The sequence below is a fragment of the Haliotis rubra genome, unplaced genomic scaffold (assembly GCF_003918875.1).
Source record: "Haliotis rubra isolate DU_JTF1 unplaced genomic scaffold, ASM391887v1 Scf641, whole genome shotgun sequence".
NCBI classification, from domain to species: domain Eukaryota; kingdom Metazoa; phylum Mollusca; class Gastropoda; order Lepetellida; family Haliotidae; genus Haliotis; species Haliotis rubra.
In genome coordinates, this window is record NW_025767348.1 from 563,511 (window position 1) to 590,716 (window position 27,206).

General features: G+C 40.0%; 2 protein-coding genes across 2 annotated transcripts; both read right to left on the reverse strand.

Moving 5' to 3' along the window:
- Positions 1-4,897: 4,897 nt before the first annotated feature.
- On the reverse strand, positions 4,898-8,589 carry LOC124256871. The gene is made up of 4 exons (XM_046690839.1): positions 8,384-8,589; positions 7,730-7,939; positions 5,673-5,772; positions 4,898-4,992 (listed from the first exon to the last, which is right to left on the reverse strand). Exons 2-4 carry the CDS (start codon positions 7,928-7,930, stop codon positions 4,946-4,948), a joined length of 348 nt encoding a protein of 115 aa, XP_046546795.1. The 5' UTR covers positions 7,931-7,939; positions 8,384-8,589; the 3' UTR covers positions 4,898-4,945.
- LOC124256876 lies at positions 8,156-26,959 on the reverse strand. The gene is made up of 8 exons (XM_046690845.1): positions 26,851-26,959; positions 23,093-23,214; positions 11,662-11,801; positions 11,173-11,299; positions 10,077-10,186; positions 9,772-9,880; positions 8,384-8,506; positions 8,156-8,218 (listed from the first exon to the last, which is right to left on the reverse strand). The coding sequence occupies exons 1-8, from the start codon at positions 26,957-26,959 to the stop codon at positions 8,156-8,158; spliced, it is 903 nt and encodes a 300-aa protein (XP_046546801.1).
- Positions 26,960-27,206: the final 247 nt, after the last annotated feature.

Sequence of the window (27,206 nt, forward strand, 5' to 3'; positions counted from 1 at the left end):
ATATGGGGAATCGAACCCGTGTATTCGGCGTGACGAGGGAACGCGTTAACCACTAGACTACCCCACCGCCACTTTTGTACCAGGGCCCAGCGGCGTGTTTAATTTCCCAGGTTAGTAAGGCTGTTATGGTACTATCCTCTTACCAGAGAACTTTAGGCTATATGCCCGCAAGACATTTTCAAAATATTTGATATTTGTATTTTACCTGCATGTATAATTTCCTATGGATCAGAGGTCTAGGGTACAACTTATAGGAAAGGAACAAAATTATTCAAAAATATACTCTGTAAATGGTACCTGAAAGTGGGTAAAAATGCAGGGGGAACGTGGCAGAGTACCCCTTCAATATCATTATATGTCCAGGGCCTTTAAATACTGCGTATGTTAGTCCAACCCACTACCTCACCAGTCCTCCCTCATGCTACTATCACTTGATGCTGCAAGACGTACAACATCGGATCTATGCTGTTATGAGAGTGTGCTTTTTGTCATTTGTAATATCACATTGATTAAGTCATAGTTATAATGGGTCACAATGTTTAAAGTTTTGAGTGTGGGTTGTGGTTCACATCTTGCATCATATATGTTCAATGGCAGTGGTATTTGTAGCAGCACACTTTTTTTTATAGCGCTTCAGAGTTGCCTCCCTTGGCTGGCTTTATTTTGTTTGATTTCCGGGTCTTGTCACGTCATGTGTTTTCTACGTGGTTCCATGGTGTTCTGAGAGGATAATGATGGAGCCTAGCTTTGCTAGAATGCACGAGAACTGTGTCAGAGCTATATAAAGGCTGGTTGTTGGGTAGTACGACACGGGACTTTTCACGTGAGTTGATTTATACACATCTGTCTGCCATCGTCAAGTTGTTCAACATTTCAAGGCTGATCGTGCTTGTCTCTTCAACTGTTGTCCTTGTAAACAATCTTCAATCAATATATTAGTTCTCACTGTAAATGTCAAGGTGAGTTAATAGTTTATATTTGTGACCCAATATTTTAGATTTGTGACTTAATTGCATTGTACTAGTACTAGATATCTGTCATTTTCATTCATTGTAACTTGCTCATTGTTTATTCAATATATTATTGGATATTTTAGACTTGACTGTGTTCTATTTTGGTGGTTCAACGAGGACTCTTAAGCATTTTGCCACGGCAAATTATTCACCGTAACAATGCATTACACATTTGTTCTTCATCGCTTTGGACATGTATAACTTGCTCAAGATGTTGGTGACTGCAGGTACTTTATAAGTATTAGAAACTTTGACGGTCTGATTCTCTTAAACACCACCTCCATCACCACCTTTCTAATCATTATAATCACCAACATTATAAACCACCATCCAAAGTACAAAGCTTTTCCTCTCTGTCTATTCCTTTGTATTTTAAATCATTACTTGTAAGATTTGGATGTGGTAATTCTTGATTTCATGTCGAATTGGACCATACACACGTACACCATATGGACAGAGACTATGCTCCTAATTTAAGTAACATGATGTGAATGTTATTGAAAATAATTCCATGTATTGTTTAATGTAACTTGGTTAAAGAGTTAACAAGGAAATATATTAATCAGTGTATTAAAATGCATACTAGGATATGAACCATTGCAAGTACAAACAGGTATGTACAACATAATCTATGGTATGTGTTTTGCTTTGTTTTTCCTGTTTTTGTTTCTTTATTATTTTTTTATTAAAGTTGACAGGCAACTCGACGCTCACTTTGAAACATTCTATTATGTAAAATGTGGGTATTTTACAGGCGCTTCACTTTGCAGCAATATCCCTTGTGACTTGAAACTATTATGTCATTTTATGTGCGCATCAATACGCTTTTCCCTGCATTGCCCTTGTGTTATGTACCGGTGGCCTAATCTACCTGAAATATACTGTCTGTCTTTCTGTTGTGTTTTGTCGCCTTTTTCGCAGTCATCCCATATGTGTGTCCTGGTAACACACTGGTCATGATTGCTGCCTGTGTTGTTTCTCTTGTATGGTCTTCTCAATCCCCTGCTGATATTCGCTGGATATGAAGGACATCCCTGGCATCACGGAGTTACATTTTTTAACACAAACACTACGAACCGTCCTAAAATGTTACAGCTATTCATCTCATCAAATCACAAAAGAGGTTTTGGCTTTTCGTCCATTGTCCAGGTATTGAAAAAGAGCATAAGTAACAAGAGAACATGTGAGACGACATCTGAGTAAAATTCATCAAGCAAATTCATACTTAATTTCAACCATTCACTGGCATATAGATGTATACCATGGTAAAAGAACTTGCCTCTAAGCCCTTTAGTATCTCAACGTAGACATCACATTAAAATATCAAAAGTTCCACGACAGTATTCGAATAATGGCCATACAGACTGGAAACAAACCGATACAGCGTTAACTTTATCAAACCTGGGTAACTTAGTAGTTAAAGCATTCGTTCGTCCCGCCGAAATTCTGGGTTTCGTTTCCCCACAAGGGTACAAAGAGTAAAGCTAATTCCTTTGTCACCCAGGAATGTTGCTATAAGCGGCTTAAAACCATACTCACTCACTCACTAAGTCACTAAAGGAAAAAATTCTATCATTTCTTTCGTGAATCCACAAAATAACCAACTGATAACAGCTATGCCAGCTGACAGAACCATACTCACTTGGCTTGTCTTAAGTGTTCACTGATACGGATCAAACAGGCAGGTTGTGTTATACGGTTTGTCACGTGTCAAGCGGAATCAACAAAGGGAGATGGGATGGGGTCGTATTTCTTCTTACGGTAATAAAGTAACACAGCTCAAACAATCCACTGTTCTCGAGCACCTGATCCCGTTAGTCATTTCTTACCAGAGGCACTGGTTGTTGAAGATCAATTCTAACAGGGATATTCACGGGACTGGTGGGAAGTAGTCCAACGGCCGGGCCTACTCTGTTCTCGAACACCTCATATTATCACTATCTGATAGTGGTTCACAAACTCTACAATCGGCTCCTCTTTAGCAGGAGTTTCCTATGTGTGTTGTTATAGTATTATCGCTTTTATTTATGTCATTATGATTTACATACAACTCCTGTACTGATGCATTATACAATTAATGGAAGTTTTTGTTATCACATATAAAGGAGACAGACCACTGATTTGCACTGCGAGCTATTTTGTTGTGTCCTTTAATCCTACTTCATTTTAATTTCAGGAAGTTATATACCGAGTCAAAAAAGAAACTTCACATTCTTTCTTCAGGGCACTATAAAAGAACAAGAGGTGGTGAGATGGTTAAATTGTTATTATTTCATTGATGAGATCTGTGTGATGTACTCGATACACTGACAGTGCCATAATCAGTTCCATTAGGCTACACCGCCGTTCCAAAACATGGGTATACAGAATGTCAAGTCACAAGAATAAAAATGCAAAATTCTCAGTTCAATATCGTGTATGGCCGCCTCGTGCATTCACCACTGCCAAACACCGTCTCCTCATCGACTGCCTGATGCTTGTGAACACGTGGTTAGGGATTCTGCGCCATTGCTCTTGCAAGGCAGCGCCAAGTTCCTGCAAATTCTGAGGTTGGTTCCTAAGACCACGAAGCCTTCTCCCATGACGTTGACTCCAGCGTTTTGAAGGAAATTTCGTGTCAACATCGGGGTATGCGGCCGAGCATTATCATGCTGGAACTGTAGACCTGGGCCATGAGCTGCCATGAAAGGAACGAGTTCAGGGTGAGCACCTGGTCGCGGTAAGCAGCAGCTGTGAGGTTTCCACGGATGACCAGGAGTCGGGAACGGTTGTTCCTACAGAAAGCACCCCACACCATGCAACTTCCGCCCCCGAATCTGTCGACTTCTTGTACACAACATTGAGCATACCGTTCACAACGTCGTCTCCAGACTCTATGCCTGCCGTCCGCGAATCTGAGGGTAAACCTGGATTCACTGCTAAAGACGACTCGATTCCAGTTTCTCTGGGTCCATCGGAGGTGACGTTGGGCCCACAGCAGACGTTGACGTTGATGAAACGGCGTCAATATTGGCCCACGATATGGACGTCGAGAATAGAGATTGGCAGCCAGCAACCGATTTCGAATGGTCTGTGAGGACAGTCGACCTCTACACATCTCAGCCCTGGTTCATGTAGCCGGCAGAAATCTGTCACGTAGGTGACGTAGGACGATTTGACGGTCTTCTGCTCGTGACGTCACACGTGGACGACCCGACCTTGGGCGATCAGAAGTGGTGCCAGTTTGTTGTAGACGACCTCGCAAGTCATACACAGTACGACGGTTGCATCCCATGGCTCTTGCGACGTCAATAACTGATCTTCCCGCTTGCAACATGCCAACGGCACGTTCACGTTGCACATTTGACAATTGTGGCATTTCAAGTACCGTTAGAACTGTGGTTTAAAAGTGTTTTTTTCAATTCTTGAGGCCAATGCAAACACGTGCATATGAAGAAAACTTCGATGCGAAGATCACGTGATCGACTGCACGTGCAAATCCTGATTTTGCACTAACGTCATTTGCACGACGAATGGATGGGTTTGAGTTGGTTTTGCTAACGTTTTTCTAGAGTCGAAAGATAGGGATCCCATTTCGGATACATAGATGTATCATCAGAGATAAATTATTCATTATTATTCAAATTACATTTTCTGAAGTTTCTTTTTTTTATATATGTGAAAATAGCTATGTACACGAACTGGTAAGTACTGACTCAGACCCACCCGACAGCTACTGCAGACTGGTGCGTGTAACGTATGTTAACTATTTTACGACATGTATCATAATCACGATCTTTACGACATCTCAATGCAGCCAGTCCTGTTTATGTCAACACCACACGACTTTCGGTACAGTGCGTACGTGAACGTAAATATGGGTCAATAACAACTGAACAGTACGCACAGAATCATGTTTATATACACACGGTTTTGTGTCAACAGTGTCATTGTCATCTCTGAAACCTCTTGAAAAAGACGACTGAAGAAAACCCAAAACCTGTAACAGAAAGGATAATTGGGAATCATGTTAAAATGTAATCAGCATATATATTACGGATTAATGAAACAATGAAACAGTTTCCGACATTGAATGTAAATACTACTTCTGCAAACTAACATAATAAAAATGTGTAAAAAGTGTAAACTGATGTATCGGTTTTTATACAGTCAAGTTGGATTTGGTAGTCAGGCGATATATGTGCCCTAAAGAGTTACCCCCCTCTTCAACGGTCAAGTTACATTTCTTCAGTGTTTCAGTTAATGTATGGTTTAAATGTTATACACTTCGTTTTTTGGATGTCACTTCGTATTTCAGTGAGTGAAGAGCTCTGTACAAGTAAAACGTTTCTGAACACCTGTGTCTCTACCGATTTTCACTGATCATTCATACAATTTTTATATATAATTTGCCTTTTTTGTCCAGTCTAATCTAGTCTAATCAAGACTAGTGAATAATGTTATTGCCTCGCTTTGGTGCTTTAAGAGAAACATTGTAGAAACCTTGTAAGGCCGTTGATATTCATATTTAGGGGGTAAAACAAACTGAAAAGAAATATTCAAACGACCATTACATTTATCATGGAGCTACCACAACGCATCCGATTTCTACATGAATTGAAAGTTGTTGCTGTAGGGGAGTTCAAATATAAACCCAGAACTCCATAAAAGGTAACTTACTAATGACGAGAAAACCAGCCGCAAGTAAATAGATCCCATGCCAGCCTATGGTATCTTTGACATGTGAGGAGATTAACGCCATGGAAAAACTGAAGGCAGCCTGTAAACAGTAAACAACATTCTGGCTATCAGAATCGTGAAGGGATATTCAGTTAACCTGTAAAGCATAAACATCATTCTGGCTATTAGAAAGGTGAAGGGATATTCAGTTAACCTTTAAAAAGTAAACAACATTCTGGCTATCAGAAAGGTGAAGTTATATTCAGTTAACCTTTAAAGAGTAAACAACATTGTGGCTATCAGAAAGGTGAAGTTATATTCAGTTAACCTGTAAAGAGTAAACGACATTGTGGCTATCAGAAAGGTGAAGGGATATTCAGTTATCCTTTAAAGAGTAAACAACATTCTGGCTATCAGAAGGGTGAAGGGATATTCAGTTAACCTGTAAAGCATAAACATCATTCTGGCTATTAGAAAGGTTAAGGGATATTCAGTTAACCTTTAAAAAGTAAACAACATTGTGGCTATCAGAAAGGTGAAAGGATATTCAGTTAACCTGTAAATAGTAAACAACACTGTGGCTATTAGAAAGGTGAAGGGATATTCAGTTAACCTTTAAAATGTAAACAACATTGTGACTATCGGGAAGGTGAAGGGATATTCAGTTAACATTTAAAGAGTAAACATCATTCAGGCTATCAGAAAGGTGAAGGGATATTCAGTTAACCTTTAAAGAGTAAACAACATTCTGGCTATCAGAAAGGTGAAGGGATATTCAGTTAACATTTAAAGAGTAAACAACATTCTGGCTATCAGGTAAAACAACATTGTGGCTATCAGAAAAGGTGAAGGGATATTCAGTTAACCTGTAAAGAGTAAACAACATTGTGGCTATCAGAAAGGTGAAGGGATATTCAGTTAACCTTTAAAGAGTAAACAACATATTTGTGGCTATCAGAAAGGTGAAGGGATATTCAGTTAACCTGTAAACAGTAAACATCATTCTGGCTATCAGAAAGGTGAAGGGATATTCAGTTAACCTTTAAAGAGTAAACAACATTGTGGCTATCAGAAAGGTGAAAGGATATTCAGTTAACCTGTAAAGAGTAAACAACATTGTGGCTATCAGAAAGGTGAAGGGATATTCAGTTAACCTGTAAAGCATAAACATCATTCTGGCTATCAGAAAGGTGAAGGGATATTCAGTTAACCTTTAAAGAGTAAACAACATTGTGGCTATCAGAAAGGTGAAGGGATATTCAGTTAACCTGTAAAGCATAAACAACATTCTGGCTATCAGAAAGGTGAAGGGATATTCAGTTAACCTTTAAAGAGTAAACAACATTCTGGCTATCAGAAAGGTGAAGGGATATTCAGTTAACCTGTAAAGAGTAAACAACATTGTGGCTATCAGAAAGGTGAAGGGATATTCAGTTAACCTGTAAAGAGTAAACAACATTGTGGCTATCAGAAAGGTGAAGGGATATTCAGTTAACATTGAAAGAGTAAACAACATATTTGTGGCTATCAGAAAAGTGAGGGCATATTCAGTTAACCTAAAAAAAGTGAAATACGTAAAATAAGGACGTCAGCGAATTATATCAGACTACTCTCACCGCCGTCACAAAATCATAAATGCTAATACTAACTCATTATGCCAGCATGATCTTTGAATACATATCGAGTTATCCGAACTTTGAAACATGTGGAGACAAGTGCAAAAAGTGAAAGCATGACGCTATAAGTTAACAAATACATCATCTGATATATTCCGATATACTTTGCGTTTGCAATCAGTTTTCAAATACGGATTTTACACAAAGAAGAGGAACTAATTATATAGGGCACTAGTCATTTAATTCGGGTAGAGGGGTAGGTGGGCTGGTATTTCATCGTCCTCTGTCTTACTTCTTTTTTGCTCTATTTCTTACAAAAGACACGTTCTTTCGGGATAATATTATAGTCTGGAATTTCGATTCAACAAATTCTCAGTCTACAGAATATAAAATGATTGGTCTCAAAATAAGTGTCCATCTCGATAACATCTGGATTGTTACCGCTGGAGTGTTGAGAAGGCCGTAGTTGACGGAGAAGTGCTTGCTGCCGAACGTCTCCATCGCTATTAAGGGCAGGATTGTTGTGGGCCCAGTGAATGCGAAGTGTATGGCGCACACCCAGATGAAGTACATTGGTTTCCCTCCATACTCGGTGAGACAGAATGTTGAGGTGAAGACGCCGAACACACATATGACGATCATCAGAACAGGCTGTTGCGTTTTGCAAAATATAGAAACTGATGGTTAACTCGAAGGACCAACATGTTGTTGAGTGTCAAACATGTAAAATAAAGAGCAGAAACAGGTCTGAGTATGTTTGTATTGTGATTTACATTTGAAGAATGTGTTGGTAAGGTCTGTGTAACACTGACTGGATACAAGTTATTTATGCAACACAGTGATATCAGTAAGTGGGATTAAGTACCATTATAAACGGTCACTTACAACGGCATCGATTTCAAGTTCGGCCCTCCGGCTACACATCGTTTCCTTTTTTCAACAAAGTGACAATAAAAGGGATAGGGTCACATATCAGTAAACAAATTATGAAGATACCTTGCAGACACGCGAAACGAAAGCAACAAAGAACATCCAACATATCCAAAATATCATATTAATCATTTTAATTCTCAAACTTATCTCCAAACATATTACCTTGTATGTATACTTGTCAGCAAGAACGCCCCAGAAGAGATTCCCGGCCACAACACTCACGGACCCAAACGAAGCTACAAGGGCCAGGAAGTAGTCGTCATCAATGAACGTCTCACCATAAGTCTGTTACATATTTGAAAAGAGCGAGTAAGTTGGACGTCTCATTGAACAATTACTAAGTGAGTGAGTGAGTTTAGTTGCATACCACGTCAGGGCGGGGGACACCAGAAATGGGTTTCACGCACTGTATCTTAATGGGGAAGAGAAACCGGGTCTTCGGCGTGACGAGCGAACGCTTTACCCGGCTACCCTACCGTCCCCAACAGTATCTAAGTGATATCATGTCAGAGGATTAAACGTTTCTAACTTTAGGAGCCATGAGCATGGATATGATGACGACAAACCTAAAATAACTCACAGGCAAATCTTGGAGTCGAATTTCCGTTCACTGACCTTCTAACTTTATCACAGTCTAAGTAAACTTAGGCTCAGTATTATTCGTTACACTGCTATACTGAGTCTAACAAAACATTGTAGAAGGTCGCGTCAGCTAACCTTTTGCACTGACCAATCAGAACACAGCTTACATAATCGCGAAAGTTAACATTCGCACATACCGTCTGAACCTTTACCTCTGAAACTCGAACGACTCCGAATGCTATTTTCCGCATGATCGCTTCCGAGTGATACACGCAATGAGTAAACAGTCGCTGAAAATAGCGTTTGCGAAAATAGAAGCAAATAGTAACCATGTCATTAGAAACCCATAAGCGTATATACTGCATGTCAAATACCTGTGTTTTATGCGGATTTTCGTTTGTTGATAGGTCAGTGTCAGCGACCAGGGAAGAGAAAATACAAAAAAAACGTTTTGTAAGTCCCGCCGAACTCTAACAAGTAGCCGTTGTCTGATTGGTTAAATCCGTCCGGCCGTATCGCGTTTGATTGGACGGTCATAGGTCGCTCAAAGGTTAGCTGACGCGACCTTCTACTAGGTTTTTTGTTAGACTCGGTATAGCAGTGTAACGAATAATACTGAGTCTACGTTTACTTAGACTGACTTTCACAGAGATATTAGCAGAGCCATAGACGACTGAGGCAATCTAGCTAACCGTGGCATTTAAAGAAGGGCGTGGGTTACGTCTACAAACATTACTGTATTTACCTGTTTGAAAACCACCCCCGCATTCGTTCTATCCATCGTCGTCAACAAGTAATGGGTTCGTACAGGCGACGTTCTTCCATCGAAATGCAGTGTAGATATCACCTATGACGATGACTCTCCCAAACCAAAATGCGTTTTTGTCACACGTAATTGTATCTTTCTGTTTGACCACATTTTTGCCGTTGGATAAAATTCTTTAGAATACGATGCATAGATAGCTTACCTTGTAAAAGAAAAAGTTGACATCAACAGCAAAACCTTCAAAGAAGTATGCAAACCACACGGCATAGAATATCCAGGAGTGTAGGACCTCCCTCGGTGTCATGTCGTGGCTAGGAAATACAGAGGTACCTCATTTCCTCACTTAAACCACAAATAAACCCGAGACATTGACTGATAGGTTTTATGTGCGGAATTTCACTGCATTTATTATTACATAACAGGTGATTTTTTATGCAATGCATTTCCTTGTCATTATATGTTGTAGATATTTTGTGGATGGGTTGGAGTAGGAGATAGGGAACTTACCCTTGAGTGTCAGACTCCTTGATGACCTCAGTGCTCCCGTCCATTTCACTGATCGTTGCAACAGCAACAGCACCTCCTCCTTCGTCACTCTTGTAATTAACTGACATTTCCTGTGGTAGAAAATAGTACAGCGTGGCAGGTATCAAATGGCCGAACTTTTTTGTCAACGTGACCTAACATTGAGTTGTATCATCTGGAGGGACGTTCGATATCAGTTCTTTGTGACTAGTGCGAATTATTAACAGTGTTTCATTATACATATTATACCCGAATGACCATTGCCATCTGGATGGGTGTTCAACATGTTATTTCTGATCTATGCGAATTGATGGTTTGAAATATATACTTTATACCAAAATGATCTACGTGGAGGGGTGCTCGAATTATGTTATTTCTTACTAATCCACGCTGAAGGTACTTACTAAACACGCTACACCAGTAAATTGTCAACACAACGAAATATCAAATGTATATTCAAATGGATACAAATGGGATTCGATTTATCCTGCATCACACGAGGTAGAGTGAACATTGTTCCTTACAGACACCCTGTTCACCTGGGTGGGGTTATCAGGTATAGACACCCTGCTCACCTGGGCGGGGCCATCAGGTATAGACACCCTGCTCACCTGGGCGATGTCATCAGGTATAGGCACCCTGCTCACCTGGGCGAGGTCATCAGGTATAGGCACCCTGCTCAACTGGGCGAGGTCATCAGGTATAGACACCCTGCTCACCTGGGCGAGGTCATGAGGTATAGGCACCCTGCTCACCTGGGCGGAGTCATCAGGTATAGACACCCTGCTCACCTGGGCGAGGTCATCAGGTATAGACACCCTGCTCACCTGGGCGAGGTCATCAGGTATAGACACCCTGCTCACCTGGGCGAGGTCATCAGGTATAGGCACCCTGCTCACCTGGGCGGAGTCATCAGGTATAGACACCCTGCTCACCTGGGCGAGGTCATCAGGTATAGACACCCTGCTCAACTGGGCGAGGTCATCAGGTATAGACACCCTGCTCACCTGGGCGGAGTCATCAGGTATAAACACCTGCTCACCTGGGCGAGGTCATCAGGTACAGACACCCTGCTCACCTGGGCGGGGTCATCAGGTGGTTCCTTCATCAATAAGATGCCTATGGCGAAGACCACTGTGTACATCCCTCCCAGCAGCAGGTAAGTGTACGGCACCATGTCCAGGAGAGTTGCCTGGGTAAAGTACCTAGACACAGACATATATTAGTCAGTCGTGGTATGGGATTCGTAGGTGTAGTGTGTTCAAGAACGTTTTATAATAGATAATATAACTAAACGCGAACGGTAGAAAGCAGTCAGTGTTGACTCTCTGGTATGTTTCTACTTTGAACTGTCACATAATAATAGTAAGTGTTTTAACTGTTTCTTATGTTAGCTGTGGTAATTGTAATTTTGGATCAACTAAGGTCAACATACATATGCGTCTCTTGACCAATATAATTTATATGGAACTATGTGTGCGTGAGTGAGTGTATTATGGGTGCAACTGAAGCCTCTCACAACAAGCCCTTCATCTCCCTTCACATTCATCAGCAATCTTCTACTCACTCGTTATCCCCTACTTCCTGGTCAGGAGAGAGGTTTTCAGGGTTGATGAAGCCAGTGATGATTTGGTTGAGGATGAAGCCACTGCCGCCGTAGCCTCCTTCCAGTATCCCACAGATCAAACCCTTCCGGTTCGGGAACCACTTACATAAAACACACTCAGTCAGCTTCTGAGTTCATTATTTCCACCATACAACTGAACATTAATTGTACCCTTGTAAAGATAATCGAACCCGAGTCCCATATAATTTTCTGGTTTTTTATTTTATAGTAAACTGCTTCGATCCGTATATTCCAGCCGTTTCACGAGGCTCTGTGAATGATCAAGTCCGGCACAGACAACCCGGTGACTGACATCCTCAATATTAATCTACGCCATTAGGATCTGATGACAATCATCAGCCAAGTCGGAGAACCTGACAACCAAGTCCCGTCAGTCGCCTCTCAAGACAAGCATGGCTTGCTGAAGACAAGACATAACCCGGTTCTTCCGGGGAGTCCAATTCATCACTCTTACGACAATCAGGAGTTTCGTGATCATTTCGACTGTGTTGAATTCTCCATCAAGAGGGATAAATATTTCAATATCAAAACAGTAAAGGACCTGTTTAATAAAGTTAATTATCATTTAATCATTGATTTTTTAAAAGAGATAGATTTGTTAAATGAATTTTGATATATATTTTGTAAATAGACAAAAAAAATTATAATTGGTAGTTCAAATTATCAACTTAGATTGTTTGAGGCTGTATCCCCAAAGGGGGTTGAAGTAGCATAAAAGTATTGTCCTCCTGAGAGGGTAGGTCAGTCCCAAAAACTTTGAAAGTCAAGTTTGCTCAACCATGCTATTTAATCGTAGTATGTTTGTTATTTTAAATTTCGGCTAAATCTTCCTGCAATCGCCAGCGGCTGAAGGGATTGTGTAAATCCAACTAAGGTCCATGCAGGTAGCAAAGGCACTGTAAGTCCCCATGGACCCTAGTATAATGATCTACCTTCAGTTGTTGGCGATCTATAGCCCGTGTTTTATATTGTACTGTCTTCTTCAGTTAAAATGTTTTAGATTAACATTCTAGTTTTATATTCATATCTGTGATACTCTAGGATTTTTAATGTCCATAGTTGACAGATTTAACTCTTCACAATGTTTTCATTTTTATATTGTAAAAATTGTTTTCGTCACGATTAGGCTGAAATATTGCCGATGTGACGTTAAATATTACCTCACTCACTCACTCACTCGTGATCATTTCTAGCCCGGGTCATCACAAACGGCTGTCTATTAGGAAGCTGTAGTCAAACAGTGTCTCAAATCACCTACTCTGAATGCCAGTTTGGTTGTGATGGGGTATGCTAGCGCCTTCCCTGCCCCGATGGCGGCGTAGGATGCGGCGACTGTGATGTAGCTATAGTTGATGCTAAAGTAGGTCGAGGCCACTGAAATACTATTGCCAGGCAAGTGAGTGAGATAGTTTTAAAGCTGGAAGTGGAACATCTGATAATCATAACTGTACCATAACATAACCTTGGTGTGTTTGTTTCTTGTTGGGCGAGACAATTTACTAATTGAAGAGCTTTCATTGGGATTACCATCATGGATAGGTATAGCAGAATTAATTGGCTATCAGATCAACAGATCTTTTGATATAATCCAATACCTTCTCCGTCGACATGTACAAACCTCCGATCTTTAATAAGGGCAGGTAAACTTTCTGATATGCTATCAGCATATCTGACTTTCTAATATGCGATCAGCCTATCTTACTTTCTAATATGATATCAGCATATCTTACTTTCTAATATGCGAGCAGCATATCTGACTTTCTTATGTGCAAGCAGCATATCTAACTTTCTAATATGCGATCAGCATGTCTGTCTTTCTAATGTGCAAGCGGCATATCTGACTTTCTAATGCTCTATCAGCATATCTGACTTTCTAATGTGCAAGCAGCATATCTGACTTTCCAATATGCAATCACCTTATCTGACTTTCTAATGTGCGAGCAGCATATCTGACTTTCCAATGTTCTCTCAGCATATTTGACTTTCTAATGTGCTACCAGCATATCTGACTTTCTAATGTGCAATAAACATAACTGATTTTCTAATATGCGAGCAGCATATCTGACTTTCTAATGTGCGATCAGCATATCTGACTTTCTAATATGCGATCAGCATGTCTAACTTTCTAATTTGCGAGCAGCATATCTGACTTTCTAATGTGCGAGCAGCATATCTGACTTTCTAATATGCGAGCAGCATGTCGGACTTTCTAATATGCGATTAGCATGTCTAACTTTCTAATGTGCGAGCAGCATATCTGACTTTCTAATATGCGAGCAGCATATCTGAATTTCTAATATGCGATCAGCATATCTGACATTCTAATGTGCGAGCAGCATATCTGATTTTCTAATGTGCGAGCAGCATATCTCACATTCTAATATGCGATCAGCATATCTGACTTTCTGGTATGCGATCAGCATGTCTGACCTTCTGGTATGCTATCAGCATATCTGACTTTCTAATATGCGATCAGCATATCTTACTTTCTAATATGAGATCAGCATATCTGACTTTCTAATATGCGATCAGCATGTCAGACTTTTTAATGTGCAAGAGGCATATCTGACTTTCTAATGTGCAAGCAGCATATCTGACTTTCCAATATGCAATCACCATATCTGACTTTCTAATATGCGATCAGCATATCTGACTTTCTAATGTGCAAGCAGAATATCTGAGTTTCTAATATGCGAGCAGCATATCTTACTTTCTAATATGATATCAGCATATCTTACTTTCTAATATGCGAGCAGCATATCTGACTTTCTTATGTGCAAGCAGCATATCTAACTTTCTAATATGCGATCAGCATGTCTGTCTTTCTATGTGCATGTGCAAGCGGCATATCTGACTTTCTAATGTGCAAGCAGCATATCTGACTTTCTAATATGCAATCACCTTATCTGACTTTCAGCATATCTGACTTTCAATATCTCTCAGCATATTTGACTTTCTAATGTGCGAGCAGCATATCTGACTTTCTAATGTGCAATCAGCATATCTGACTAATTCTAGCAGCATATGCTTTCTAATGTTCAGCATATCTGACTTTCTAATATGCGATCAGCATAATCTGACTTTCTAATATGCGAGCAGCATATCTGACTTTCTAATGTGCGAGCAGCATATCTGACTTTCTAATATGCGATCAGCATGTCTGACTTTCTAATATGCGAGCAGCATATCTGACTTTCTAATGTGCGAGCAGCATATCTGACTTTCTAATATGCGAGCAGCATATCTGAATTTCTAATATGCGATCAGCATATCTGACATTCTAATGTGCGAGCAGCATATCTGATTTTCTAATGTGCGAGCAGCATATCTCACATTCTAATATGCGATCAGCATACCTGACTTTCTGGTATGCGATCAGCATGTCTGACCTTCTGGTATGCTATCAGCATATCTGACTTTCTAATATGCGATCAGCATATCTTACTTTCTAATATGAGAGCAGCATATCTCACTTTTTAATGTGCAAGCAGCATATCTAACTTTCTAATATGCGATCAGCATGTCTGACTTTCTAATGTGCAAGAGGCATATCTGACTTCCTAATGTGCAAGCAGCATATCTGACTTTCCAATATGCAATCACCATATCTGACTTTCTAATATGCGATCAGCATATCTGACTTTCTAATGTGTGAGCAGAATATCTGAGTTTCTAGAATGCGAGCAGCATATCTGACTTTCTAATATGCGATCAGCACGTCTGAGGTTCTAATGTGCGAGCAGCATATCTGACTTTCTAATATGCGATCAGCATGTCTGACTTTCTAATGTGCGAGCAGCATATCTGACTTTCTAATGTGCGAGCAGCATATGTGACTTTCTAATATGCTATCAGCATATCTGACTTTCTAATGTGCAAGCAGCCTATCTGACTGTCTAATATGTGATCAGCATATCTGACTTTCTAATGTGCAAGCAGCATATCTGACTTTCTAATATGCGATCAGCATATCTGACTTTCTAATGTGCGAGCAGCATATCTGACTTTCTAATGTTCGAGCAGCATATCTGACTTTCTAGTATGCGATCAGCATGTCGGACTTTCTGATATGCTATCAGCATGTCTGACTTTCCAATAAGCAAGCAGCATATCTGACTTTCTAATGTGCAAGCAGCATATCTGACTTTCTAATATGCGATCAGCATGTCTGACTTTCTAATGTGCGATCAGCATGTCTGACTTTCTAATATGCGAGCAGCATATCTGACTTTCTAATGTGCGAGCAGCATATCTGACTTTCTAATATGCGATCAGGATATCTGACTTTCTAATGTGCGAGCAGAATATCTGAGTTTCTAGTATGCGATCAGCATGTCTGACTTTCTGATATGCTATCAGCATATCTGACTTTCTAATATGCGATCAGCATATCTGACTTTCTAATACGCGATCAGCCTATCTGACTTTCTAATGTGCTATCAGCATATCTGACTTTCTGGTATGCGATCAGCATATCTGACTTTCTAATATGCTATCAGCATATCTGACTTTCTAATGTGCGAAGCAGCATATCTGACTTTCTAATATGCGATCAGCATATCTGACTTTCTAATATGCGATCAGCATATCTGATTTTTCTAATATGCGAGCAGCATATCTGACTTCTACTATGCGATCAGCATGTCTGACTTTCTGATATGCTATCAGCATGTCTGACTTTCTAATAAGCAAGCAGCATATCTGACTTTCTAATGTGCAAGCAGCATATCTGACTTTCTAATATGCGATCAGCATATCTGACTTTCTAATGTGCGATCAGCATATCTGACTTTCTAATATGCGATCAGCATATCTGACTTTCTAATGTGCGAGCAGCATTTCTGACTTTCAAATATGCGATCAGGATATCTGACTTTCTAATGTGCGAGCAGCATATCTGAGTTTCTAGTATGCGATCAGCATGTCTGACTTTCTGATATGCTATCAGCATATCTGACTTTCTAATATGCGATCAGCATGTCTGAATTTCTAATGTGCGATCAGCATATCTGATTTTCTAATGTGCGAGCTGCATATCTTACTTTCTAATATGCGAGCAGCATTTCTGACACTCTAATATGCGATCAGCATATCTGACTTTCTAATATGCGAGCAGCATATCTGACTTTCTAATATGCGATCAGCCTATCTGACTTTCTAATGTGCTATCAGCATATCTGACTTTCTGGTATGCGATCAGCATGTCTGACTTTCTGGTATGCTATCAGCATATCTGACTTTCTAATGTGCGAGCAGCATATCTGACTTTCTAATATGCGATCAGCATATCTGACTTTCTAATATGCGAGCAGCATATCTGATTTTGTAATATGCGAGCAGCATATCTGACTTTCTAATGTGCAAGCAGCATATCTGACTTTCTAATGCATGCAAGCAGCATATCTGACTTTCTAATATGCGATCAGCATATCTGACTTTCTAATGTGCGATCAGCATATCTGACTTTCTAATATGCGATCAGCATATCTGACTTTCTAATGTGCGATCAGCATATCTGACTTTCTAATATGCGATCAGGATATCTGACTTTCTAATGTGCGAGCAGCATATCTGAGTTTCTAGTATGCGATCAGCATGTCTGACTTTCTGATATGCTATCAGCATATCTGACTTTCTAATATGCGATCAGCATGTCTGAATTTCTAATGTGCGATCAGCATATCTGATTTTCTAATGTGCGAGCTGCATATCTTGACTTTCTAATATGCGAGCAGCATGTCTGACTTTCTAATATGCGATCAGCATATCTGACTTTCTAATATGCGAGCAGCATATCTGACTTTCTAATACGCGATCAGCCTATCTGACTTTCTAATGTGCTATCAGCATATCTGACTTTCTGGTATGCGATCAGCATGTCTGCCTTTCTGGTATGCTATCAGCATATCTGACTTTCTAATGTGCGAGCAGCATATCTGACTTTCTAATATGCGATCAGCATATCTGACTTTCTAATATGCGAGCAGCATATCTGACTTTCTAATATGCGATCAGCATATCTGACTTTCTAATGTGCTATGAGCATATCTGACTTTCTAATATGCGATCAGCATATCTGACTTTCTTATGTGCAAGCAGCATATCTGACTTTCTTATATGTGGTCAGCATATCTTACTTTCTAATGTGCAAACAGCATATCTGAGTTTTCTAGGATGCGATCAGCATGTTTGACTTTCTGATATGCTATCAGCATATCTGACTTTCTAATGTGCAAGCAGCATATCTGACTTTCTGATATGCGATCAGCATATCTGACTTTCTAATATGCGATCAGCATATCTGACTTTTTAATATGCTAGCAGCATATCTGACTTTCTAATACGCGATCAGCCTATCTGACTTTCTAATGTGCTATCAGCATATCTGACTTACTGGTATGCGATCAGCATGGCTGCCTTTCTAATATGCTATCAGCATATCTGACTTTCTGGTATGCGATCAGCATGGCTGACTTTCTGGTAATGCGATCAGCATATCTGCCTTTCTAATATGCTATCAGCATATCTGACTTTCTAATGTGCGAGCAGCATATCTGACTTTCTAATATGCGATCAGCATATCTGACTTTCTAATATGCGATCAGCATATCTGACTTTCTAATACGCGATCAGCCTATCTGACTTTCTAATGTGCAATCAGCATATCTGACTTTCTAATATGCGATCAGCATGTCTGCCTTTCTGGTATGCTACCAGCATATCTGACTTTCTAATGTGCGAGCAGCATATCTGACTTTCTAATATGCGATCAGCATATCTGACTTTCTAATATGCGAGCAGCATATCTGATTTTGTAATATGCGAGCAGCATATCTGACTTTTTACTATGCGATCAGCCTATCTGACTTTCTAATATGCGATCAGCATATCTGACTTTCTAATATGCGATCAGCATGGCTGCCTTTCTGGTATGCGATCAGCATATCTGACTTTCTAATATGCGATCAGCATATCTGACTTTCTAATGTGCGAGCAGCATATCTGACTTTCTAATATGCGATCAGCATATCTGACTTTCTAATATGCGATCAGCATATCTGACTTTCTAATATGCTAGCAGCATATCTGACTTTCTAATGTGCGATCAGCATATCTGACTTTCTAATATGCGATCAGCATATCTGACTTTCTGGTATGCTACCAGCATATCTGACTTTCTAATGTGCGAGCAGCATATCTGACTTTCTAATATGCGATCAGCATATCTGACTTTCTAATATGCGAGCAACATATCCGATTTTGTAATATGCGAGCAGCATATCTGACCTTTTACTATGCGATCAGCCTATCTGACTTCCTAATATGCGATCAGCATATCTGACTTTCTTATGTGCGAGCAGCATATCTGACTTTCTAATATGCGATCAGCATATCTGACTTTCTAATGTGCGAACAGCATATCTGAGTTTCTAGTATGCGATCAGCATGTTTGACTTTCTGATATGCTATCAGCATATTTGACTTTCTAATGTGCAAGCAGCATATCTGACTTTCTAATATGCTATCAGCATATCTGACTTTCTAATGTGCTATCAGCATATCTGACTTTCTAATATGCGAGCAGCATATCTGACTTTCTAATGTAGGAGCATCCTATCTGACTTTCTAATATGCGAGCAGCCTATCTGACTTTCTAATATGCGATCAGCATATCTGACTTTCTAATGTGAGAGCAGCATATCTGACTTTCTAATGTGCGAGCAGCATATCTGACTTTCTAATATGCGATCAGGATATCTGACTTTCTAATGTGCGAGCAGAATATCTGAGTTTCTAGTATGCGATCAGCATATCTGACTTTCTGATATGCTATCAGCATATCTGACTTTCTGGTATGCGATCAGCATGTCTGACTTTCTGGTATGCTATCAGCATATCTGACTTTCTAATGTGCGAGCAGCATATCTGACTTTCTAATATGCGATCAGCATATCTGACTTTCTAATATGTGAGCAGCATATCTGATTTTGTAATATGCGAGCAGCATATCTGACTTTCTAATATGCGATCAGGATATCTGACTTTCTAATGTGCGAGCAGAATATCTGAGTTTCTAGTATGCGATCAGCATGTCTGACTTTCTGATATGCTATCAGCATATCTGACTTTCTAATATGTGATCAGCATGTCTGAATTTCTAATGTGCGATCAGCATATCTGATTTTCTAATGTGCGAGCTGCATATCTTACTTTCTAATATGCGAGCAGCATTTCTGACACTCTAATATGCGATCAGCATATCTGACTTTCTAATACGCGATCAGCCTATCTGACTTTCTAATGTGCTATCAGCATATCTGACTTTCTGGTATGCGATCAGCATGTCTGCCTTTCTGATATGCTATCAGCATATCTGACTTTCTAATGTGCGAGCAGCATATCTGACTTTCTAATATGCGATCAGCATATCTGACTTTCTAATATGCGATCAGCATATCTGATTTTGTAATATGCGAGCAGCATATCTGACTTTTTACTATGCGATCAGCATGTCTGACTTTCTGATATGCTATCAGCATGTCTGACTTTCTAATAAGCAAGCAGCATATCTGACTTTCTAATGTGCAAGCAGCATATCTGACTTTCTAATATGCGATCAGCATATCTGACTTTCTAATGTGCGATCAGCATATCTGACTTTCTAATGTGCGATCAGCATATCTGACTTTCTAATGTGCGAGCAGCATTTCTGACTTTCAAATATGCGATCAGGATATCTGACTTTCTAATGTGCGAGCAGCATATCTGAGTTTCTAGTATGCGATCAGCATGTCTGACTTTCTGATATGCTATCAGCATATCTGACTTTCTAATATGCGATCAGCATGTCTGAATTTCTAATGTGCGATCAGCATATCTGAGCTTTTCTAATAATGTGCGAGCAGCATATCTCTGACTTTCTAATATGCGAGCAGCATATCTGACGATCAGCCTATCTTTCTAATATGCGATCAGCATATCTGACTTTCTAATATGCGAGCAGCATATCTGACTTTCTAATATCTGCTAATGTGCGAGCAGCATATCTGACTTTCTAATATGCTATCAGCATATCTGACTTTCTAATGTGCGAGCAGCATATCTGACTTTCTAATATGCGAGCAGCATATCTGACTTTCTAATAATGCGAGCAGCATATCTGACTTTCTAATATGCGATCAGCATATCTGACTTTCTAATGTGCGAGCAGCATATCTGACTTTCTAATGTGCTATCTTAGCATAATCTGACTTTCTAATATGCGATCAGCATATCTGACTTTCTAATATGCTATTTAATATGAGCAGCATATCTGACTTTCTAATACGCGATCAGCCTATCTGACTTTCTAATGTGCTATCAGCATATCTGACTTACTGGTATGCGATCAGCATGGCTGCCTTTCTGGTATGCTATCAGCATATCTGACTTTCTAATGTGCAAGTAGCATATCTGACTTTCTGATATGCGATCAGCCTATCTGACTTTCTAATATGCGATCAGCATATCTGACTTTTTAATATGCTAGCAGCATATCTGACTTTCTAATACGCGATCAGCCTATCTGACTTTCTAATGTGCTATCAGCATATCTGACTTACTGGTATGCGATCAGCATGGCTGCCTTTCTGGTATGCTATCAGCATATCTGACTTTCTAATGTGCGAGCAGCATATCTGACTTTCTAATATCCGATCAGCCTATCTGACTTTCTAATATGCGATCAGCGTATCTGACTTTCTAATATGCGAGCAGCATATCTGATTTTGTAATATGCGAGCAGCATATCTGACTTTTTACTATGCGATCAGCATATCTGACTTTCTAATATGCGATCATCATATCTGACTTTCTTATGTGCGAGCAGCATATCTGACTTTCTAATATGCGATCAGCATATCTGACTTTCTAATGTGCGAACAGCATATCTGAGTTTCTAGTATGCGATCAGCATGTTTGACTTTCTGATATGCTATCAGCATATTTGACTTTCTAATGTGCAAGCAGCATATCTGACTTTCTAATATGCTATCAGCATATCTGACTTTCTAATGTGCTATCAGCATATCTGACTTTCTAATATGCGAGCAGCATATCTGACTTTCTAATGTGGGAGCATCCTATCTGACTTTCTAATATGCAAGCAGCCTATCTGACTTTCTAATATGCAATCAGCATATCTGACTTTCTAATGTGAGAGCAGCATATCTGACTTTCTAATGTGCAAGCAGCATATCTGATTTTCTAATGTGCAAGCAACATATCGGACTTTCTAGTATGCGATCAGCATGCCTGACTTTCTGATATGCTATCAGCATATCTGACTTTCTAATGTGCGATCAGCATGCCTGACTTTCTGATATGCTATCAGCATATCTGACTTTCTAATAAGCGAGCAGCATATCTGACTTTCTGATATGCGAGCAGCATATCTGACTTTCTGATATGCTATCAGCATATCTGACATTCTAATAAGCGAGCTGCATATCTGTCTTTCTAATATACGAGCAGCATATCTGACTTTCTAATATGCGAGGAGCCTATCTGACTTGCTAATGTGCGAGCAGCATATCTGACTTTCTAATGTGCAAGCAGCATATCTGACTTTCTAAGATGTGATCAGCATATCTGACTTTCTAATATGCGATCAGCATATCTGACTTTCTAATGTGCTATCAGCATATCTGACTTTCTAATGTGCGAGCAGCATATCTGACTTTCATCTCGAAAACGAACGTATGCGGGCTGTTCCGGATGGTGAATAGTAATGACCATGATCTGATAACTAAGATTTGTACTCCCTACCCCTTAATTACCCATCTGAACTCAAAATATATGAAGCCAGTGAAGGGACGGTGGGTTAGCTGAGTGGTTAGAGCGTTCGCTAGTCACACCAAAGTCCCGGGTTCGATTCCCCACATGGGTAAAACGTGTGAAGCCCATTTCTTTTGTCCACCGCCGTGATTTTGCTGGAATATTGCTGAATATGTAGACTATCAGTCGGTCAGTGAAACCAGCTGATAATTACAAAAAGATTCAGGTACAATCGCACAGCAGATTTTTTTCAAGATTGTTTTCATGATTATAGAAAGCGCTTGATCGTTAATATCGCTAGAAACGGACTGGCTTAAGAAGCAGTGCATCCTTCATTTGTAGTGGGCATGCTTTCCCATTTAGCATCTTACCAAAACTCCTATCAATTGCAATTTCTCCATGGTAAGCAAACAATTATTTTGACATTGTATTTTCACCTTTTGGGTTATCTACTTATCAAAATATAATATACAAGTACCCTATTTCACCTGTATATGATACCTCCTATGAGTATGCATCCTCGAGCAGACAGCCTCCGTTCCAGTAGAGTGAGTACCGGCATCGTCAGGCCGTAGACGATGATGTTGGCTGTTGAAATCCATACAGAGTCGGCATACGCAACGTCAGTTGATGCACTCCTGTTCCGCAAGTAGGAGGTAATGTATGGGTTAAAATTACCTGCAATAAAAGATTTACAACATAACACTAAGGCTACCAGCAATTATGTGTTGACTACACCTAGTACTTGGTTTTACTTTTATTGGCAACTTTTATCATCGGGGCGGTGGGGTGGCCTAGTAGTATAAGCGTTGGCTTGTCACGCAGAAAAGCGATTCCCACATGGGCACGATGGGTGAAGCCCATTTCTGGTGTCCCCCGCCGTGATATTGCTGGAATATTGCTAAAATACGGTGTAACTCACATCAGCATATATTCAAGACGGTCGAGAAATCTTTAGGGGAAATGATTTGGAAAATACCCGACCAAAGTGTTTCGTGTAATAGCGAAAATGAATAATTTGTTTGATGTGTTCAGTCAGTAATCACGAGATTGAATTAACGACACAACAGGAAGTAAAAACAATATTGTGAGTGAGACTTGCTGAAATTGTTTACGTATGAGTTATATTTGAGCGAATGTTCTGTTACTCATAGAGTACCTGTCCACTGTGAATGGATAGTAAAAATGAGATATATATTTATGTCTCAAGCATGCTTGTATTTGGCTGTGGGTGTGCTTGCGTCCGAGTGCGTTAACGTTATAATAAACTGACGAACAAAAGAGAGTGCACATGTGTAATTGTTGATGCAATCCCAAATATGCGTTCTAACTAATAACATTTTTGAAAAATATTGATTGTATAGAACGCAACCATCATGTTTCATTTGCAAAAATACAACCAAAAACATGTGTACGTGTTTTGCACGAATTTTGCAAAATTGTGATTATTGTCCCATGCACCAGCACTTTTCTGACAGAGAGTATAAAACCTGTTTGTCCTGAAGACTGAACAATCACTTGACAGAAATCTCACGAGGAAATGCCAAGATTGACGTCGGCGCAACGAGAATGGGCCAAAGGAATGACACAAATGGGTGCCTTCAACAGTGATATTGCAAGGACATTGGGTTGCACAAGACAAACCATAATTCGGCTGTTTAACCGTTTCAGTACGACAGGCCAGACATGTGATCGACCCAGAGTCACAACACCCTAAGAGGATCGCTATATGCGGGTTATTCACCTATGCAACTGGATGTTGACGGTGACGTCATCACCAGCCACATCATTGGATCATCGCGTAAGCCGATTCACAGTGACAAGACGACTTCGTCCTGCTGGCATGTATGGGCCTACCAACCGCTGCGTGGAATGGCCTTAGCCTTCCAGCATCGCAGGAACCGTCTGCAGTGGTCATCACTACATTGCTGTTTATTGTTACAATGTCATTTTGCTGATAAAACACGTGTATTGCAGTGTGCTTCAACACATATTTTCCATTTCATCTAAAGGTTTTGTTATTTTTATCTTATTGGAAGAAACACGAGCTGTGTACTTTCTTTTGCACATCAGTTTAGTTCAGGGCGAAAGTGTGCTTTATTACACTATACATGGTGGTAGAGCGAACTGTATTTCTTTTCCAAGATGCCAAATTTAATACTTTCTAAGGATAATTACGATTAATCTAAGGCAGAAACAAACGACGGTGCCGTTGACCTAAATTAAGAATCTTCGCAGAGGGCTAACTGGCGGGCTGTTCTATTGATGTGTCTGCCCCCCTACGTTAAGACGAACGTTACCAGGAAATACAAATGATAAAATGTTTGATGACGGTTTACGTTCGGATTTAATATCTTCTCTGAAATATTTTAATTACATCTGTGATTAACGTAAACTATATGGGGCAATATGAACGTCGTATTTCTCCTACCAAAGTAAGTTTAGATCAGTACATTCGGATAACGCTTTGTGGGAATGTAAACATTGCGAACGTTACCATGTCGCTGAAAACTTGTGACTCGAATTGAGACATTTAAAACGTCGGAAAACATAAACGTAATATCTCCACCAGTGACGTTAGCTGCGTGAAGCAACTGCAAACCCAGAAACGGGATGCAACGGAGTAGTTTACTGTAGGAGGCTGTACGAAGCGATGGCAACTGACATGCATCGTGAAGTCGCTTACATTGTGACGAAATGCAAAATTATTCGATTACGAGGGGGCAGACTAGAATGACATTACATTGTGACGTAAAGCAAAAAGTGCACATTATCGTCTGATAAAGTACTGTCGGCGCCTTTGATCTTTCACCGAAGCATCTTAAAACTCGCAATAAACGTATGCTCTGTCATGGTTTTGAACAGACAACACAAAATGTCTTTTTACAGCACGTCATAGAACAATTATAGAACAACGTCACAAAAAGGAAACGTGACGCAAATGACGTCACACCACCACAGGAAGTGCAGGCCGCTATCAAGTTAAATAGGCCAGTGGGGTTCAGATAACATGCGGGTTTATTCATGACAATTCCATCCATTTTAGCTATGACATAAAGCTAAACCTGAACATCATCATTTCAGTTGAGTTGAGGGATGAGCTCAGTTGATCAGACCGTGTGGTTTGTTGCAAATGCTAATGACCTAAAAATAGCGGGACACCTATTACAGCTAAAATGGGTATAATTCGTAGCTCATCCCAAAATGCTAAAAAAATGCTAGTGTTGTGGTTGTATTATAAAACAGAGAGTGAGTGAAAATTATGACACTTAGTCTTTCCAGGCTGGACGTATATTAACGCTCTCGAAATCAGAAAGCTAAGCTGTTTGTTCTAGATATGACAAGCATCTTTAAATTGTCAATTCACAGAACCACTCCATCCAAGACAATGGAGAGCCGTTGTGACCCGAAAGCTACAACACGACCCTACATCACGCGATATCTCAAAAACGAAGTAATGAAAAACTTAAAATATTGAATAGTAAAACGGCGCCTTATGCAAGGTTGATATGTACCGCGTTCGCATTTATCTCAATATATATATATGTGATTTTTTCCATACATGTCTAAAAGTACACACGTGACTATATTTATCACGTGACGGCGTCAACTCATGTGTGTATCAGGGGCTGTACATATACAGTAACCCTGTGTATTCAGTGTTATCGGTAACGTGTCATCACGTGACCGGTTATATCAACACTAGAGATGGTATAATTGATACATCTGCTGATTTGCCACCACCAAACATACTGGAAAATACACTGTATTTGGCGGACAGCAAAACCGGCTTTGAAGCGACCATACAGATGAAGTCAGTATCATTGTCGTCTATGGTTTCAAGGACTCAGAAAATTGTACGTATAGAATATATCTATGAAAATATCACACATTAATCTGACACACCATGATATCACCAAAGTGAGTGAGTGAGTGAGTGAGTGAGTGAATGAGTTTAGTTTTACGCCGCACTCAGCAATATTCCAGCTATATGACGGCGGTCTGTAGATAATCGAGTCTGGACCAGACAATCCAGTGATCAACAGCATGAGCATCGATATGCGCAATTAGGATAAGATGACATGTGTCAACCAAGTCAGCGAGCCTGACCACCCAATCTCGTTAGTCGCCTCTTACGACATAATAGTCGCCTTTTGTGGCAAGCGTGGGTTGCTGAAGACCTATTCTACCTTGGAACTTCACGGGTCGATATCACCAAAAACAATACTGTTCAAAGTGGCGTAAAAGCTCACTCAGTATCATCTACATCAATTTTATCCCACAAGACGACTAAAACAGTTAAATCGATCTCACCGAAAGTATAGCCATTGCCCATGCTAAACACAATACAGATGCTTCCGATAATGGTAATAATCCCTCTACGTGGCAGGCCAGTACAACTTCCTTTGTCCTTCTCCTCCATGTCTGTTCCAGGGTATTTTTTTGAGAAACTGACACACCAACAAATGTACCAGCAAACAAGGCCAGTGTATCATAAGAAACTTGACTTGCGGTAGTCAGCGAGAGCAACCCGTTGGTTACTGTCCCACACGTTGTGATAATTTCACAAGCGATAAGCCGCCGTGTTTGAGCTGCTGAGCTGGGTTATCAGTTCTGTCACTGCTTACCTGTACCTGGCGTGAAAATGATGCCATGTGACTCAGCTGGTT